The 19,414-nt window shown below is 46.7% G+C and overlaps 1 protein-coding gene across 2 annotated transcripts in view; it reads left to right on the top strand.

Moving 5' to 3' along the window:
- Nucleotides 1-1,230: 1,230 nt before the first annotated feature.
- Nucleotides 1,231-19,414, top strand: part of tefu (Serine/threonine-protein kinase tefu) — a 513,274-nt gene continuing 495,090 nt past the window's right edge. Inside the window, exons 1-2 of one of the 2 annotated variants that reach the window (XR_012895493.1) lie at nt 1,231-1,645; nt 7,981-8,112. Coding sequence is in view for 1 of the 2 variants with exons in the window: in XM_075896220.1 (XP_075752335.1) it covers nt 1,577-1,645; nt 7,981-8,112 (201 nt within the window). In the remaining variant the exon portion in view is untranslated. The remainder of the gene's footprint in view (nt 1,646-7,980; nt 8,113-19,414) is intronic. The other variant, XM_075896220.1, reaches the window with a different exon arrangement.

The raw sequence follows: 19,414 nt of genomic DNA, 5'->3' as shown, positions 1-19,414 counted from the left end.
GGATGTTGTACTCAAAAAGAGTCATTATGTAGGTGTATAACATGAAGCAATAAAGCTTTGGCTGTGTTTCTATGCTGATTTCAGATATCTAATAAATTTTAAGGTCGCTTGCCTAGTTTTTATGTTGTATCCCGGCACTAAGTAGGTCTTCTTGCACCACTTTTTCTAACGCCGAACATATATATTTGAGTCATTAATTGGCTTATATCCTTTGCATCAAAAAATTTGTGCATGTAAAATATGTTAATGAATGAGGAAAATTAGAACCTGGGAGGTCAGATCAGTCAGAGTGCAGTAATCAGTTGCTTGAAATTAATGTTTAAAGTAGATGGGCGATGGCCATCCTCATGTTAGAACGCGGGGAAAAAAATATCCAGATTGAAGCCTCAAAGTATGTTTAAAAGCCACATAGCTAAACTGAATCCGATGTATAGTGCATCCAGGATGGGACAAAGCAGAACACACAGAACTCAAACTAATCGCGGATTGATTGATATGTGGTGTTTAACGTCCCAAAACCACTATATGATTATGAGAGACGCCGTGGTGGAGGGCTCCGGAAATTTCGACCTCCTTGGGTTCTTTAACGTGAACCCAAATCTGAGCACACGGGCGTACATTTCCGCCTCCATCGGAAATGCAGCCGCCTCAGCCGGGATTCGATCCCGCGACCTGCGGGTCAGCAGCCGAGTACCTTAGTCACTAGATCACTGCTGCGAGGCACAAACTAAGCACTAACTTGAACAATGCAGCTTATACTGAGAATCAACAATCCGTACATTGGATACTGTGGATAATCAACAAGCCCGCCATGCAACCTTAGCTAAACCAGATTGAAGGACTCTGGCTAAACTGAAGTTTCTAAAATTGATATTTAGGAAAGCACAAGAGGTGAAATTTAAAGTTTGTCTGTGGCAAATATATTCTCTTTTATTGTTCGTATTTCATGCTTGATGGAAGCTTAGGAATAGATTAATAATGTGACATTGGTGAACAGCTCACATAGACTTCCAGTGTCAAACCGAAAAACATAATTACCGTATTGACTAGGGAACTCTCGCAAATGCACACTTTTGTCAAAACAAAACAAAGAATGGTCAAAAACCGCCTTGTGTTTTTTTTTCTTGCGTGATCTTCGAGCAAAGTGCGGTGCGCTAGCAGGAGTTGCGTTCCTCGCGCAAACCTAAGTAGGGACCTTACGCAAACCACGACTGCAGCGCTCCTGGTGTCCGTAGCAGCGACGGGTCGCGCGTGAGACGAGGAGGCATGACAGCTGGAAAAGTTCCACACACAAGCACAGAATGACCTCGTACATCGTACGATTATTTTGTGTGTGTGTGTGTTAACAGCCTTCGCGTACGGCAAAACTCCGAGAAGCCAAGATTTCTGCACGAAATCTATGACATCTCTCTAGTGCTGCATCTCTCTAGCTGACATCGACTTCAGACTATTAATTTTGCGCGTGCGCAGTAGTGATATCAGTTAGCGCGCGAATGTCTGCATAAACGCACATGTGTGGCTGTCAAGCGTCTCGGACTCGCGACTGGCGGATGGCGTCTTTGGCAGGCTGAAAAACATGGGAGGCTCGTACGATCTGCATAACATCGTTCGCAACCTGCGCTCCCACAAGAGCACGGACCGCAAAGTACGTGTCTACTGTTGGGCCATTGTGGCAGTAGGCCCTGATCTACTACTTTGAGCTTCTATCTTTTGTACGAATGTGTACATTCACTAGCAAGACTTATTTCGCTCAACGTAATGTAGGTTTCTTGTCTTGGTGAAGGGATACGCCGCGCATTCTCAAGAGAAAGACCACGGAGAGGCATGTTTAGCTTGTGGCCGGCCAAACAGGCTGTTGCATTATAATGACGTCAACACTTTTGCGAAAGGGCAGAAAAAAGACGGGATTCCGGTTAATCTTCCGAAAAGCGTACTTTCTAATCTGTAGCCATGTAAAGCTCGCGCATCGCGGCGATAACAAACGGCTAGGAGACAAATGTCGGCATCTACACGCGGTGCGAAAGGAAATGAGTGGGTAAAGCAGGAGTGGTGCCTAGCCCAAGTACGACATCCATGACCGAGGTCGCGGATCTTATTTCGCAAGGAAGTGCCTTATTACGCTTCTGGCTTTTACCCCTATTGAGTGCCGGCAACAAATTGAGAAATGACTAAAGCATAATTTTATTGCACATCTGAATAGCAGCTCTTTTTCCAGACTTGAAAATAGATAACACGGTGAAGCAAATTGACAAATTTCTCTGAAAGCACGACATAACAAGAAGCATGCCCGCCGATGTTAAGATTTCGGAGCTGACTGGCGTTGAGTTCCATCTTTTTCCAGACTAGAAAATAGATAACATGGTGAAGCAAGATAAAGAGTGCTTAACAGCCCAAATGACAGGAGGGGATAGAAGAGACGGGACAGAGAGCTGAACTGCCAACAATTTATTTCTTGCGAAGCTCTTCGCTTTTATGTTACGAGTTAACAGTTGTTCCAGTTTTATTCAGTTTATACCAACACGCCCAATCATACTGTCTCTTATGGTGAAGCAAATTAACAATTTTGTCTGAAAGCACAAAATATTAAGAAGCATGTCCGCCGATGTTAAAATTTCGGAGCTGACCGGCATTCAGTTCCATCGCGACTACTCGGTGCTACCTGTACACATATCTAATGCTTTTACGTGTGAACAATCAAAAGCTTTTGAAGAATGGTGATAATGAATAGCAACCTTTCAGATCAAAACATGACCTGTTGAGTGTTCTTTGCCTTCTGTTAACCCAATAAAGTTTGGGAAGCACCGTGCTTTCGCGCGAGTCAGGTGTCCATGCCTGCGGGGGCAGTTCATGCTCAAATATAATTCTCGGCGAATCCTTCAGCCAATTCAAGTGTTCGTTTGATCTGCCTGCAGCACCTGAACCAGTTCACGAGGTGCTGCATCTTGTAATTCGTACCAGTGGTAGAGCATTGGCAGCTTCTGAATCATTCCAGATATGTAAAGGTGTACATGTGAGGTGTACTGCTCGTGTGCAATTTTCCTGCACCCTCTCTGCCAGCTTGTTGCAGATCTGTGCATGTGCAGGCAGCTCAGCATTCTGGCGTAGGTGCTGTTTGCCTCTACTGTTTCTATGAAGCGGGGCTTTGTTTTGCCAAAGTTTTTGCACCACCTCACAAAGGCCTGCACCATGCTGCCACCTTGACATTCGTTTCTGGGGGTTGGGCTGTACGTGCAACACCAAATTTGTGCTGCACCACTGTGAACTATTCTCCGTTTCATGCATCAGGTGCAATGCTGTAGAGGCTAGCGAGAGTTCTTGCAATAAATGCATTTGCACTAAGAAATATTATCATGATTTTCCCACCTGAGACACGATTTCTTTTCCTCTTTGGGCTTAGTAATAAGAGATGATGCTTTGTGTGCCAGAGATAAAGACAGCTCATTATGGGGCCGTCTTTGAGTCCTTCCGGATCACTTCACGTTTCTTTTGTCTCATGTTTGGTGTTTTATTTGTAGCCTTTCTTTTTTATTCATAGTCATTGACGGTGTCAATGTCCAGAAACCTTGCAGTGGTCTAGAAACCTCGTAGTGCTACTTTTGTGCCAAGGAAGAGCTTACTTTGAAATAAAATCACATTGGAGTGGTCCGCATCGCATCAGCACACTGCAAATTACCTGCCTCAAGTGGAAAGTTTCACGTCACTGCTGCCGTGCACAACGATGCCCGGCTTTACTGCGGGGCTGCCGACATTAATAGCAGTAGAGTGAAAATAGTGGGAGCCACAGCAGCAACAACGGCCATTGACAATTTCCTGCCATAGCCTCCGAGATGGCAGGCATCCTTGGTTCATTTGGGCTCTGCTATATGGCCCAACCTGTCCAGCTTAACCAGGCGAAAGTTGAAATTTTGAAGCACTCGCGCCGTTTCCCATAGTAACATCCGGCGGTTCTTTTTTTCATGAATCAAACAGAAACGAACAAGTGGCATTTCATTGCGTCTCTTGATGTACGAAAGGTTCTTTATTTAGTGCAGCTGGTTCGATTACTAGTGATTAATGGTAGGTGGTAGCTCTGGCGTCGGTGGGATCATTTTTCAAATGTCCTACTCGTGGTGCATGTGTTCTTGTGCATTAACCTTAATTTGTTGGTAAGTTGGGCACTGCTGTTGATAATATTGTCGTTTTAGCCATCGTACATTGAGCCTTAACTCTGACATAAATTGTTGTTTGACTTTGTGTCCCTTTGATTCTCTATTCAATATGGCTACTGCTGCCCCCTTTTACTTTTATGCTATCTCTGGTTAGGATCCTTTCCATTCAGAGAGTGAGTAAGGAAGACTTGCACCTTCCCACCCAAAACTTGCATGCAGTTTGGGAAGGAAGCAGAAAAGAATGCGTACCTCCTGGCATAGGCAGTGCTGAGCATGCTCGGCCCCGGTGCGCAGCACAACTCATTCTGAGGCATCCAACATGGGAGGTCAGGAGGCGCTCTTGCATTGGAGACTCGCCACTCATAGCAACCTCAACTTATTGTGTCATGGGAGGTATTATTTGGAAGGACAAACAACTCTTTAGAGCTGCCTGGGCAGCTCTAAAGAGTTGTTCTAAAGCCTCTGGGCAAAGGTCCCACCTGTAGACAGTCTTTCTCTTCTCAGAAGTGTGTTACATTGGGCTTGTGTGTAAAACATGATAAAAAGTAAAAACAGTGCAAACTAAAAGAGACAAATAGTGTTTTTCCTGTCTGTCATTTTTTTCGTTTGTCTCTTCTAGTTTCCACCGTTTTTACCTTTCTGTGCTATCATTTTGCCTTTCAATGAATTTTTCCACCGCCAAACCATAAAACATTGAAAACCTGCCTCTTTTCAATGCCATGTGGGTAAATGCCATCCTGTTCAAAAGAAAACCATTCATGACCAGTTAGTAAAGGGGTGCTGACACGAAAATTTTCATTGTTGTTTTTGGGGTCAAATGAAAGGTTAAGCCCTCAAGAGCCTAGAAAATGTAGCGCTAAGTGCGAGTGCACCCCGAAAAAGTAATCATGCAGTATGTTTTTCAAACTAGTTTCGGTCACTACTGTACCATGACGTCGCAACACGGTATCAGCTTATTGCAACGTGATTGCGCAAGATATAGAGACATTTCCGCAGCCACATGGCACCGTGGCTCTGTTGGTGACGCACAAGGGACCGTTTTGAATGGTTCGGTGATTTACAAATGGCAGTTCAAAAGTTTTGGTTCCTTGACGTCATAACACTTAGTCAGATTGCTGGGTGATGACACCAGAGTCAGTACTGTAGCCTGGCGTGAAAACGGTGTCAATGTCAGTTGGTGCGCCATAGAAAAATTTATTCCAATGTCAAAATAAAATGACTTATCAGCATTTGCTGAGCTTCACACTTGCTCAGAGCCATCTCAATATGCAGGAGATTTGCATGGCAGGGTAAACGTGCCTTCCAAAAAAGGTGCCATTTTAAAGGCCAATAGCATTGACATGATTGTGTAAGTTTATATATAAAGAAATGAACGAGTGTGTATTTTTGAAAGTATTAATTTATTAAATCCATTTCATTGTTTCTTCAGAGGTCAATAATAGGACAGGATGCTAACATCAAGGATGCCTTCATTCATAAGTAATTCTTCCTCTAGGTCTTTCTGAAGTACATGTGCTGCCAAGCTGCAGACTAGGCTTTGTACATGTGTCGCGTCTCCAACCCATAGTGCACATATTCGCATCTATGGCGAGTTTGTTTAATAAGCAAGCAAGATAAGACGAGCACATTGTTTATTGCTGTGAGAGCAGTCAAAGACTGGGGGGATAGTCCACTCCGAAAAGATGCAAAGTTCAATCTCTTCACATATGGCAGTGACTTAGCTGGATGGGTCCAAGCCGATAATCAAAAGAAAGATGCCACACGAGGCAGAAAGTCTCCTCGTTCGTGTGGTTCTTTATACTTTTCTGTCTCGTTGCTCTCTGTAAAAAGCATGTCTGCCTTTCACGGAGAGATGAGTACCCTTTCGCTCATGCTGGGAAGTGACGGCTGGTGCGCAGCGCCAAGAAGCAAGATGGAAGGGGTGAAAGTTTGCACCCTCCTCACGTAACCTGTTCGTTCCCACTGCCAGTTTGCATACAAGCTCTGCTCATGGCATGCTGACTTGGGACTTAATTTCCTCAATAATGTTAACCTCCCCGTCTCCTTTTTATTTATATATCTCTTTCCTCAATAGAGGTTTGCAGTATCTCACTTAATATAGAAAAAAAAAGCTCACTCGCTGAGGCAGTGTAGATGTTGATAGCGGCAGCAAACATTTTCAATACGTATGTTGTAGAGCATTGTACATTTGCATGTTCTTCTCTAGGACCATCACTGGTGATCTATGCCGAGAATAATTCCATACACCCATGTTTAGCATATAAGAGTAAGAGCTTAGAGTCTTCACAGGTGCATGTGCGCAACTCTCAGTGGGACAGGATGAAAAGGTGGGCTAGTTGGTGGTTTATATTCGTTCAGCGAACTGGGAAACACACACAAAAGAGAGATAGTGAGTGATGCCAGTGCTCTGTGCTGGTTTCTTTTTTTCTGTTTACACTGCTCTTTTCTTTATTTACCTCTGGAGCACTTCATTTTGAAACTTTCTACCGTCTGGTGCATTTTTCTTTTTTTGTTTCAGTTTTCTCTATTTTTTGTGCAGCATGCAATGCATGAAGCTAAAGTTCATATGAGCCGTGCCAGTATTTGTGGAGTAGCTTGTTAAGTATAGCAGTGTAACTCATAAACATCGCCCTATACAAAAGTGTCTCTGGAAGCTAGGATATTTTCAGGTTAGTTTTCGTGCACCTAGTTGTGTGTAGAGTTTCGGAAGCATCACTTTATTAAAGATGTACTACATTGGATGTCACTCTGCACCTCAGAAATAGTTTTGATGGGGTCTTTAAAGACATTGAATATTATTGAATTTTCATCCCTTAAACTTTTATGAACTCTACATATTTGAAAAAATGTCTACAATAAAACATCATTAATTCGAGCTTGATTATTTGGAATTCCACCTAATTTGAAGGATTTTGGCAGTCCCGTATTTGGCAGTATAAGTTTGAGAGGATAATTTGAAGCGACAACAGCATCAGTCCATTTAATTCGAAATCTTTGAGTGCTTTATGTGCCGATTCCGATCCCGATTTAGCCGCAAATCCGCAAAAACAGCGGCCCTTAGGAGCCACAAGGCAGTGCAGTGCAGTGATGCTAATGAGTGACAGATGAAGCACCCCAGCCACGCTTCTGCCAGCGCAAAAAAAAAAAAAAAAAAAGGCGGTCTTGTGATTGATTCTTTTTCACAGGCTCACATTTTAACTGAACACGAGATACCCGTTTTATTTTTTTATGCTGGAAGCAGCGGTGCCCGCCGTTCATCCGTGCTCGCAGCAAGATTGGGCCCAGCTATTGCCGGAAAACACAACCACAGCAAACGACTATTTCTGACTACTTTCAGCAATTCAAAGTTCCTTGCACCCCATTTTTTCCATGTTTCATTAATTCAAAAACCCGCTTAATTCGAAGCTTTTTGACAGTCTCAGTGACTTTTAGTTAACGAGGTTTTATTGTAATTCCATAAGCTCACAGGGAACGCTCATTTAGTATATTGGGTCTGCAGTTGTTAGGAGCACCAGGAGCTTTCATATGTATTGCAGAGAAACACAGCACATGTCAGACGGTAGTGAGTGTATCTTTTATATGTTGAAAGTTTTTTATCATTTGTGTCAACTTCATAAAGACTTGCCATATTCCAGAGCAGGGAAGGAAAGCTGCTGAAGGTATAGAGTCTAGGCGTGACAAGATATCTGGGTTTCAGTTTTACCTTGTGGTAGTGTAGTTAGGTCACAGACTTAATTCAGGCTACTGCTTGTTGTGACCTCTGTTTTTGCATTACTGTATCTGTGTTTGTTACTGTTTTGTATTATTGACCAAGTTGTGGATTTCCTTTCAGAGGGCATTCACTTTGTTGAGGAATGCACTGAAAGACCAGAGTACTTTAACCTCCTTGGACAAGAACACACTTGACAAAGTCAGCCTAACCTGGGATTTGGTTGCCACCAGCATTGCCAAAATTATTGAACAGGTATGTTGGATGTGCTACCTGCCTGACATTTTCTTTTTTTTGTGTGTGTGTGGTCTTGTGATGCACTTGGCTTGTTGGGTTCATGGGCTTTGCACACTTTGCAGTGAAAGCTTCCTGGGCACCACCTTATTGCCTGTCATGATTATCTCTGGAACGCTTGCAGAGGTTCTGGATTGAGAGAGGACACAGCAGGATTGAGAGTGGTGACACAGCAAACAAACTATCAAACAGAGCAGAAAGAGGAAACAAACACTCGTAAAACTCCATGCAAAAACAAAACATGTATACAGTAATCTACTATACAATTCAGTAATGGAAGTGCTGCTCTAACTGCTCCAAAAGAGAATCGCTGCTCTATGCTGCTCCAAAGTGCAATATTTGCTAACAACTGCTCTAAACCTGCTCGGAAAGTATGTTGGCAAACTAAAGAAAATGAAGTTGAACCATGGGACCATCCCATGAGCATAAGCGAAACCTAAAGCAAGCTGTATACGCTATCATCCTAGTATGCTACTCAGTGGCGTAAATCCAGAAAAATCTCAAGGAGTGACACACATAAAGTTTCATACAATAATACCTAGAGGGGAATCTGGCGCTAGTGCCTATGCGGGCTTCAGCGGCGCTTGTACCCCCATGGAAATTATGAGAAGTACAGGCTTCGGATCCGCTTTGGATGGATGGCGTTCTTGAGATTCGCGACACTTCTTGTTCGAGTGTAAAACAAAGTGATATGAACTTAGATTTAATTGGAACTTGCTTCAATTATTTGTACGCAAACTTCATTGCAAAAATTTTTTGTGACCAGGCGGCAAAAGTGAAACCTGGGCAAATTCAACCATCAGGGTATGCATCGCTCTACCATTGCGTTCCAGATTTGGCATTAAGATTTAATCAATTATTTTTTACAACATGTGAAAACAAACATGCTTGTTTTTTTTTAATGCTCTCTGTGGCGTCATTCAAGGAGCGGTCGCCCTACCAGCTGCTCGCGAGCATAATCTTGTGACTGCTTCACTCACCTGCGCTGCGGCTGCAGCCATGCCAACTCGCAAGGCCCCTGCACCTCCGTTCCAGCCTCGCGCGAGCTATCCCCAACTTCCAGTTCACTGGACCAGCACTAACATCGCCAACCCGTAGCGCACCCTTGACAATAGCCCGATATGTTACGCATGTCGATACCCCGGACACGTCGCAAGGTGTTGCCGCCGCCGGACGTATACCACCGATGAAAATCGTCGTGAGCCCTTCTTCCCGCTTCCGCTTGACTCCATCGTGCAATACGGTTCCTACACTCCAATGCCAGCCCGCTACCAGGATGACCACCGCCCTCGGTCGGGACGTCTTCGCTCGCCCTCTCCACGCCGCCGCTCGCCTTCTTCTATGCGTCGACGGCCCGCGCCTAACGAGGAGGAAAACTAGACGATGCAGTTCCTGAAGCAAGAACTGCGCAAGTTTCGGTTTGCCCAAGTCCTCATTCGTCACCCAACAATGTTATTGATGTGTTCGTCCAAAATATCCCTACTGTCGCTCTTGTAGATACTGGGGCAGCTGTTTCTGTTATCGATGCTGGATTTTGCCGCTCAATTCGTAAGGTTACGACGCCTTTCTCCGGGTTATCGCTTCGCACAGCCAGTGCTCAACCTGTTCATCCGACCGCAGTATGTACAGCCCGTGTAACAATTCAGGACGTTCTGTATACGGTAGAGTGCATCGTTCTTTCATCGTGCTCCCATACTATTATCTTGGGATGGGACTTTTTGTCGCGTCATAACGCCGTAATAGACTGTGCTCGGGCTGAGGTTGAATTTTGCTCACTGGATGACCGAGCGTCCGTCGACACCCAGTCTACCGCTAAACTTGTCGTTAACAATGACACCTACATCCCTCCATGCTATTTTGCGGTTGTACTAGTTTCATGCAGCGCCATATCCGACGGCACGGTCTTCTTCACACCATCTCCAACATTCATTGCCCGAAGAGCCCTCCCCCTGCCATTCGCTGCTCTCGACCTTGTAGGAGGCTCAACCACAATGCCAATTTATAATTATGAGTCATCGCCTTTATCCCTACTTTGTCACGAGTGCCTTGGCCACATCGAGACAATCAGTTCTACCAGAATTATGTCCATCCCCGATGAGGTGCCTTCTACCTCCGTCTTTGAACTGGCTGTCGTCTCTGCGGCTGACTCTACGTCGACAAACATATTTCAACCATTCATCGCTGAAGACTTGACATCTTCGCAGCTTTCACAGCTCCTTACGATCCTTGAGTGCTACCGCCATAATTTCGACGTTCTACAAACATCTCTCGGCCGCGCCTTAGCAGTAGAAGACCACATCGTCACTGGGTCCCATTCACAGCTGTGACAACAACCATATCGCATGTTCGCTACAGAATGCAGCGTCATTGCTGAACAAGTAGATGACATGCTTCGCAGAGGCATTATCCGACCTTCACAGAGCCCATGGGCGTCTCCGGTGTTCCTCGTCAAAAAGAAAGACGGTCCTATTCGTTTCTGTGTCGATTTTCGACGATTGAACAAGATCACGCTGAAGGATGTCTATCCATCGCCGCGCATTGACGTTGCCTTGGACCGTTTACAGGGTGCCGAGTTCTTTTCCTCGTTGGACTTGCGGTCAGGCTACTGGCAGGTGCCGATGGCGGAAACCGATCGTCCCAAAACCGCTTTTGTCACGCCAGACGGCTTATATGAATTCACCGTCATGCCCTTCGGACTTTGCAACGCGCCTGCAACGTTCGAACGAACTATGAACAACATCCCGCATGGACTAAAATGGAAGATCTGCTTGTGTTATCTCGATGATATCGTGGTCTTCGCACCTAACTTCGACACACACTTATGTCGCCTTCAGCACGTCCTTACTTGCTTGACCAACGCCGGTTCGCAATTAAACCTTAAAAAATGTCGATTTGCCATGCGTCAACTGAACATTTCGGGCCACGTTGTTTCCAAGGAAGGCATCCTCCCGAATCCCGAGAAATTGCGAGTTGTTACGGCGTTTCCTAAACCTGCCACCATCAAAGAACTTCGGAGTTTTATCGGCTTGTGTTCGTATTTCCGGCGATTTGTCCGAAACTTTGCGTCTATCATATCACCTCTCGCGCAACTCCTCGGCAACTGTAAAGACCTCTCATCGTGGTCCCCTTCCTGCGACGAGGCTTTCACCACCTTGTGACGGCTTCTCACGACGCCACCCATTCTACGCCATTTCGATCCTGAAGCTCCAACTGAAATCCACACTGACACCAGTGGTGTAGGCCTGGGTGCTGTGCTCGCACAGCGTAAACCGGAGCATCAGGAATACGTCGTGGTGTATGCTAGTCGCACACTTACCAAAACAGAGAGCAACTACAGCGTCACAAAAAAGGAGTGTTTGACCATTGTGTAGGCCCTTCGAAAGTTTTGCCCATATCTATGTGGTCATTCTTTTGACATCGGGACCGACCACCATGTGCTGTGCTGGCTTTCGAAGTTAAACAACCCATCTGGCCGCCTCGCTCGCTGGGCGTTGAAAATCCGACTATGAGATACGCGGGGTTTATGGCTCAGGACGGAAGCATGCTGACGCCGACGCCCTTTCCCAGAATGCCACAGCTGACTCCGCTTGCGATCGCACATTGTCATCTCTTAACTTTGACACCATTGCTATTGAACAACGCAATGACCCGTGGACTGCGTCTATTATCAATCATCTCTCCGACACTTCTGAACTTCCAAAGATGTGAACACTCCGGCGCCAAGTTCCACACTTCTCGATACGTGACACACTTCTCTATTGACGCAACTGCGTACCAGAGGGACGCAAGTGGCTGCTCGTTGTTCCACGAACCCTGAGGTCACAGATTTGTTCCTCTTTCCACGCTGACCCACAATGGGGCCACGCAGGAGTCTTCAAGACCTACGAAAGGCTTCGACATCGTTACTACTGGCATGGTATGTATACCTTCGTCCGCAACTTCGTCCGCTCTTGTGCCGAATGTCAGTGCCGAAAATATCTACCGCACGCCTCCGCCGGTGAACTGCAGCCTTTACCATGCCCTTCCCGACCCTTCGAACGGGTTGGAATAGATCTTTATGGGCCCCTTCCATTGACTCCGACTGGCAACAGGTGGATAATAGTTGCTATCGACCACCTAACGTGCTATGCTGAGACCGCCGCTCTTCAAACGGCTACAGCACAGGAAGTTGCCACTTTTCTACTGCGTCATTTTGTGTTGCGTTATGGAGGCCCTCAAGAACTCCTCAGTGACCGTGGCCGCGCCTTCTTGTCCGAGGTCATTGAACAATTGCTCACTGAGTGTGCTATTGTACATCGCACATGTAACGCTTACCACCCTCAAACCAAAGGGGCTACCGAGCACTTTAATCGTACTCTCAATGATATGCTCTCTATGTATGTGACGCCTGATCACTCTAACTGGGACTTAGTTCTCCTATTCATTACATACGCTTATAATACGGCAACACAAGCGACAACAAGTTTCTCCCCTTTTTACCTCCTCTACGGCCGTCACCCCTCCCACACCATTGACACAATTCTGCCCCATTGTCCGGACGCGTCCGAGTGCCTGCCGATCTTGGACGCCACCAGACACGCAGAAGAATGTCGCCAGTTAGCTCGTCGCTTTACCTCCGATGACCAAAACCGGCAAATAGCAATTCATGATGCCCAGACCTCAACTCCCGTTTTTTTTTTCCTGGTGCCCTTGTGTAGCTGTCAGTGCCGCATCGCACACCTGGGCTCTCTTCCAAACTCCTGCCAAAGTACGATAGGCCATATCGTATTCTCGAACAGACTTCTGCAGTAAATTGCCTCATTGAGCCTCTTACGCCACCGTCAGACTTGCGACATCACAACCGCGAGTTTGTACACGTCCAGAGATTCAAGCAGTACCATGGTTCTACACCGCCTGCACAGGACTAAGTCGCCAGGATGGTTCCTTTTTTTCCGCAGGGCCGTTGTAAAGAAGAGGAAGTACTCCGGCGCAGAGGCTGCAGCATTGATCGTGCAGCAGATGCTTGAGCTCGTGAATTGTGGCTGGTGCATCACCTTGCTATAGCAACAACCTTTCCGCTCAATAAATCTCCTTTATAGTATTATTTTATTTATGGAAATTACAGTACAGTAATAAGTCAGAAAACTTATAGTTTCATCTTCTGCGACGCTAAATGCGTCTGTTCCAGTGGTCTGCCGCCAACGCACGATCTGGTTTTGTTGTGAAGTCTAGTCAGCGGAGCGTGATGGTGCATCTACTTAGCTTCGTCATTGCCTTGCAGTCGATTTTAAATGAGCTTAGGCAAGATGAACTTGTGAAAAACATGAACTTGAGGCAATGGACCTTTCCAGAAATTGATGTGCTCCCTCTTGTGGCGGCTGCAAAGCATTATAGGAAACTGGAGCGCCGGCGGAGTGTCGTCCGCTCGCGGAAGCGTTGGCTCACCCCTTTTTTCACAGCGCGCGGGTGTACGAACGCATCGTTGCCGGAATGTCACGCGTGATAACCCTGCTTCTATCTGCACTCCAGAAGATGCACCACCCAGAGCAACATGCAGTCAGGAAACACTGACTTTATATTAATGACATGGGAAATTGTTCACGTGCCCGCGAAAAGGCTCATAGAATTGGAAATTTTTCTCAGCTTTCTCGGCGAGTCCCCTGTGCTTCGTTGATCGTATTTCTGCATATCGGAAGTTTTTGTCATTTGTTTCATTGTCAGTATGTTTGTACAGCTTCATTATTAGTACTTTATGTCGGGGACTGTCATTCGGGATATGCTTTCGCGCGACACGCAGTGCAAGACAATGCACTTCGTAAATGATAATGTCAAAATTCCACTCTTATAAATGAGTTAGAGCCCCACTATGCTGTGTATTTTGAATACTAATTGCCTGTTTCAAATGCTGCGTGTGAAAAAGTTTGCACATTAGATGCTGAGAGTAGTAAAAATCGGCTATCATCACGTCAATAGAGGGTATACTTCGCAAGCAGTATTTGCTTTCAAACAGCGTAAAACCTGCTGACTCTGTGTAGTTCTTGTTTGCACAACTGTGAGTTGGAAATTAACTTAAGAATTCCGGACCTGACTTCGCAAAGGTCGTGACTAGTTAACAATCAGAAGAAATATACAACAGAATGAGCGTCGGTGTGCATAATGCACAGAACATTCTAAATTACTGTTTCATCTCCCGTGATCTCTTCCTTAATTACAGTTTATGATTATGCTAATTTAGTAATTTGTTGTTTGTATAGATCTGCTTCTCCAAACTGCCCAAAACATACAACCGTTCCTGCCACCTTTGCCAAAAAGGCCAAGGACAAAACATCTGAAGAAGCCGCCTCAGGCATATTCAGAAGGAAAAATCGCGCAGCATGAACACTCTTACGGTGCTAATAAGCACTCACTATCTGGGCACAGATGGTTTAAGCCAGAAAACATTGCTGTGGAAGGCTCTTAATAGTCAGAATGACTTTAAAACCAATTCAGTGTGGGAAAGGTATAGACGGCCAAAGCATCGCTTACATAAACTGACAATGTGAAAGAAACTGACGGCGAGTGTAGCTTTTGTATTGATAATCATGAAACTACAGCTAGCGCTCTTTGCCTTGACATAGGGAAACAAAAAAAATAGAGAAATGCACAAAGCAAAAATAGGTGAGGCCTCTAGATTTATGGTTAATAAAAAGCAGATGCGATAGAACATAACCATGCAATAAACAGCATGGTTATGCTGTAAACACTACGTAACAGCGAAAAAAAAAAAAAAAAACTCGCAGGGTTTTTTATGCATTCAACCAAGGCGACCTGAAGGCAACAGTCGTCTGTTTCTTTTTGTTCAGTAAATTTATTGGTCTGCCCCCGCTCCCCACGAATGTTTTCTGCACCCAAAGTGGCTTTGCACAGATTTATGACTGGAGGCATTCCAAACTTTCAGCACCTCACCTGTTTCTGCTCGGCCTCCGTGATTAGTGGGCCGATCACACGATAACAAGGCAGTGCAAAGCGACGATGTCTTCTCGTGATGCGATCATGGAACCATCATGATTGTCTTGTGACTGGTGCCGCGCGAGCGTGCCGGAGCACGAGCGGCCCATGCCCGCGGAGAGAGACGATACGCACAACAGCTGCTCAGCTAACGAAAGGGGCCCTCCCACTTTATTCGGGGCAGAATATATACAATCTCAGGGGCACCACATCCTAGTGGCAGCCGAACTAAATGACTGAAGGGTGGCGACCTCTACATCTCCCCCCTTGAAGACCAGACGGAAGACGGAGGACGCCAGACATTGCACATCACAAGTTAAGGCGGTTCGGAGGCACAAGGTGGCCACTACGTGTTCGTGTCACACCATCACTGCGGTCACTGTCTGCAAGGGGCAGTCCAAGGGAATCGGGTGGTTGCACTGTAGTAGTTCGCTGGGGTACCAGAGGGGGCAGTGTTCGCTGTGGCTCCTGTTCCTCAGACGGCGGTGGTTCCACCCTTGGCGCAGGAGGTGCAAAAGGCACTAGGTGACGCCGGTTGCGCTGTAGGACGCCACCCTGCTCCGTTTCCACGACATAACTTCGTGGTCGACGTGCTGGGCTAAGCACTGTAGCTTTGATTTGATCAGGTCGTACCCAGACACACTGGCCTGTTCGGAGCGATGACAGATCTTGAGCTCTGTGATGCCTGTTAAAGTCAGCGGCCTGTTTCTGCTTGTAGGCTGCATCTTTTCTCCTCACGTCTTTCCTCGACGGCCAGTGAGGACATAACTGGGAGTCCTGTTTCGGCACTTTGGTTCGGAGTTGTCGTCCCATCAAGAGCTGGGCCGGGCTGAAGCCTGTTAGGTTTGGCCTGGGGATTCATCTCTCAATCCCTTCGGCGCCCAGTCTTACCGACGCTGTCAAGTATTTGAGTGATTATTCCAGACCAGGCGGCGGGCAGAGGCGAGTTCACGTCCTTCAAAAGCGGACCTTTTGTCGTCGCTTCAAGCAGAAGCGGTGACTAATGGACTCGGCGACTCATCGGGCGACGGCAAAGCTGTCGTGGCTGGCGCCGGAGCTGACAGAGGAGCGGTGCTCCCTTTTGATCCCCAATCACCAAGCCGACCGGCCGACTGCCTATGCTCGTCAGGCACTGTACGTGCTAGCCGGAGGACCAAGACGTCGTGTCGCCAAGACGCCATTAGCCGTTCGAGAGAGGCCAACAAAGACGGCGTCTTTCTGAAAGAGACCGCGACGGACAGCGCACGCAGATCGCCCCGCTAATTGGGCGAGCTGTGCAGTGGGCCCTTTGAAGTATGCGGCCAGGATCGTGGGAACGCTCGTCTAACGGCACACCCACGACGAGGACCAGCCCTGCTGGCGCCACCACCGTGCAGTGTTCACGTGGACCTTGTATGCTCGCCTCCCTCACCTGTGTGTGCGTGATTGGTGTTCGACTCTGAGAGGAGGAGCCCGACAGGGCATAAAACGACGCGGAGAGTGCTGGACATTGCGCTCTCTGAACCTGGCTCTGAACTATGTAGTGTTCAACCACCACACTCGTGGTTTGTTAAACCACTATCCCTTCTTTTCTGTAAATAAGTGTAAATAATGTCATAAACCTCTGTTATGTTTCTCGTATTCTCTTGTCAGCGTTCAGTTCCTCCATCCGGATGCCATCACCTGCAACATCTTCCTTTCCATCTCTTACAACTGGTGGCAGCGGTGGGATGCCATCAGCGAACGACCTTCCTTCCCATCTCTTACAACTGGTGGCAGCGGTGGGATGGACTTCGCGACATGGTGCTGTGCTGTGGTGAGTGCTTGGTCTTTGCTATAACTTTCCAGGCTTCATTTCTTGAGTGTGCGTTGATTAGAAGCTGGATTGTGTGTGAGTTAGGGAGATCACCTGTTTGTGTGTTAGAGGGATCCCCTACATTTGTGTGAGATGCAGGACCAAAGTACAACGGCAATCATGTCGTGGAAAGCAATGCTAAGAGATGAACTTTTGTGTGTGAGTAAGCATCTAGGCATTGAAATAGAGGAAAGAATGGGCAGGACAGCGATTTGGATGCTGATCTCGCAAAAAGCCAGTGAGGAGGATATTAAAAACGCAGTAGAGATTTTTGAAAAGCAGGAAATTGAGAAACAAGAAAAGAAAATAAGGAATAGAAAAGAGCGGCTCGATCAATTGGAACAGAAAATCGAGGCAATGAGGCGAAAGAGTCAGCCATTCGAAACTGTAGCGCACGAGAAGTGCGATAATCAAATGAGTGAGGTGCAGTTTAGAGCCAAAGAGAAGGCTAGCACACGTGAACATAGCAGCAGATTCAAAGGCGAATCTAGTTTGAGTGCTGCGAATGATGCTGCGCCAAGTAGAGAGGCCGACGAAGGCCAGAGCAAGTGCGACGAGGTGCTGTGCCAGTTAGCTGTTAGCGAAACAGCAAGGATAGCTGTAGACAATCTGGCACAGACCTCAACTGTGTTTGTCGCAACGGTGGATCTTGCAAACAGTGTGGAAGTACGCAAGGACACCGAAGAAAGCTCAGAAGCAGCGAAAGTAGGTAGCGGGGATATCAGTGCAGTCGCAGACAGCTCTAAGCAATGCGAGCTAGAGTGTTTGCAGGAAAGCAGCTGCACTGTTCCTAAAAGCGTCAAGCTGTCCGCCGATCTAGAGTGTGAAATAGGTGGGTTTTTCGAAAATCATCTAGACGGAGCGGCGTCGACAGCTGACGAGTGTAGTGAGAGGGTTAGCCACCTTGAGCTGCGAGCAGTAGGCTCAGAGACGAGTCGCAGGAAGCAGCGCAGACGCAAGAGACGTCGCAAAGTCGCGAGTGAGACAAGCAGCTCTACGCATGTTCAGAAAAGTTTGAGGCCTATTAGCGCAGCAAGCAGAACTAGGCATTTTGCGTCAGTGACAAAGTTCATTTGTATACGTCTGAACTGCCGGACGAAAGAAAAGGGACCAACGGGTCCATCGCAAATGAAATCAAATGGGAGGCGCCAGGTTAGTTGGGTGCGTGAGTACAAAGTTAAGACAAAGGAATCGGCCCGACATGGCATCAGTGCTAGGAAATCGAACTGGCAAAATAGTGTAGCAGGTGGTACAGAAGAACCCTCGAGCTGTAGAGCAGCCGATGACGCAACCCGAGGCGAACTTCCTAGTTGTGAGAAAACGGGTCGCAAGCGTCGCCGTAGACAGGTGAAGGGTACGCGCGCGACAAAGCGAAGGCACAAAGGAGGAAGCAAGCATCGGGGAAAAAGGAAAGAGGGTGGCTCATCGGCCAGTTCAGCGAAGAGGCCTTTGTGGCGGGAAGTAAAGCGCCAGCGGCGAAAGGGTAAACCACAGCGCGCATTCGCGAGACAATATGCGCAGTGGAGATTTAGGGCTTTTCATGGAAAAGAGTGCCGACGTGGTCCTAGAAGAAAGACCACAATAGCTAAACACCGCTCGGCTAGACCAAATAGGACCCCGTCACTCTTTCCCTTGCATTGCTCGGGTTCCCTCGGCCGGATTGACAGAGGACGGCCGAAATCGCAAATGAGGCGTAACGCTGCCGTTCAGCTGGAAGCACGTGCTCGTTGTAGACTCGGGCGCCCTCGAAATCCGGCAAGACCACGACCGCCGCGTGTACGACTGAAGAGGGAGCGACGGCTGTAGGCTGGAGAGTCGGACACAGGAGTTTTTTTGGAAACATATTTGTTTGTTTATATTTGGTTTTAAAGTGGTGTTCCTGTGTCATCTCCACAGCTAGTTTGCTTTGATACTTTTTCTTCCCTCTAAATTTTGTTTGTGTGTAAGCTTTGTCAAAATTTTGAGTTAAGTTCTTAAGCGTTATGCGGAAGCAGTTACCTGCATCAGTCAACCGACTGCATGAAAGGAGTTTTTAAGATAAGAGCACGCATGTCGTAATTGAAGATTTGGTACGCCCGCTAAATTTTAAAGAGTGATGGCTATAGGTTAGAGCGATATGACCTATGATAAGGTGTGCGGTTGGTATGCTAGCGCTCTTTTTTTTGGATGAGAGTAAGATGTCGTGCTAGAGCGCACAGCAAAGTCATGTGCGTTCTTTAAAAACCTGGGCTGACATGAAACTACATCCAGCAAATGAGCGTGTTAGTACACCAGGTTTACTTCATTTTGTTGTTTTAGTGATTGCTTATAAGGATCATATGATCGCTTTAGCTGAGGGAACTGCGTTCACCAAATTTTGCGACTAGATATATTTCTAGGATTTATACAACGCAGTTTGATTTGATGTGAGAGAGTTTTGTTCGCGTCAGGGTGTCATAAAAGTAGGTACTCTCGACCACACCT

Source organism: Rhipicephalus microplus, chromosome 5 (assembly GCF_043290135.1).
Source record: "Rhipicephalus microplus isolate Deutch F79 chromosome 5, USDA_Rmic, whole genome shotgun sequence".
Taxonomy (NCBI): domain Eukaryota; kingdom Metazoa; phylum Arthropoda; class Arachnida; order Ixodida; family Ixodidae; genus Rhipicephalus; species Rhipicephalus microplus.
Note: the sequence above shows the minus strand (reverse complement) of the source record. Positions and strands in the feature narration are given on the sequence as shown.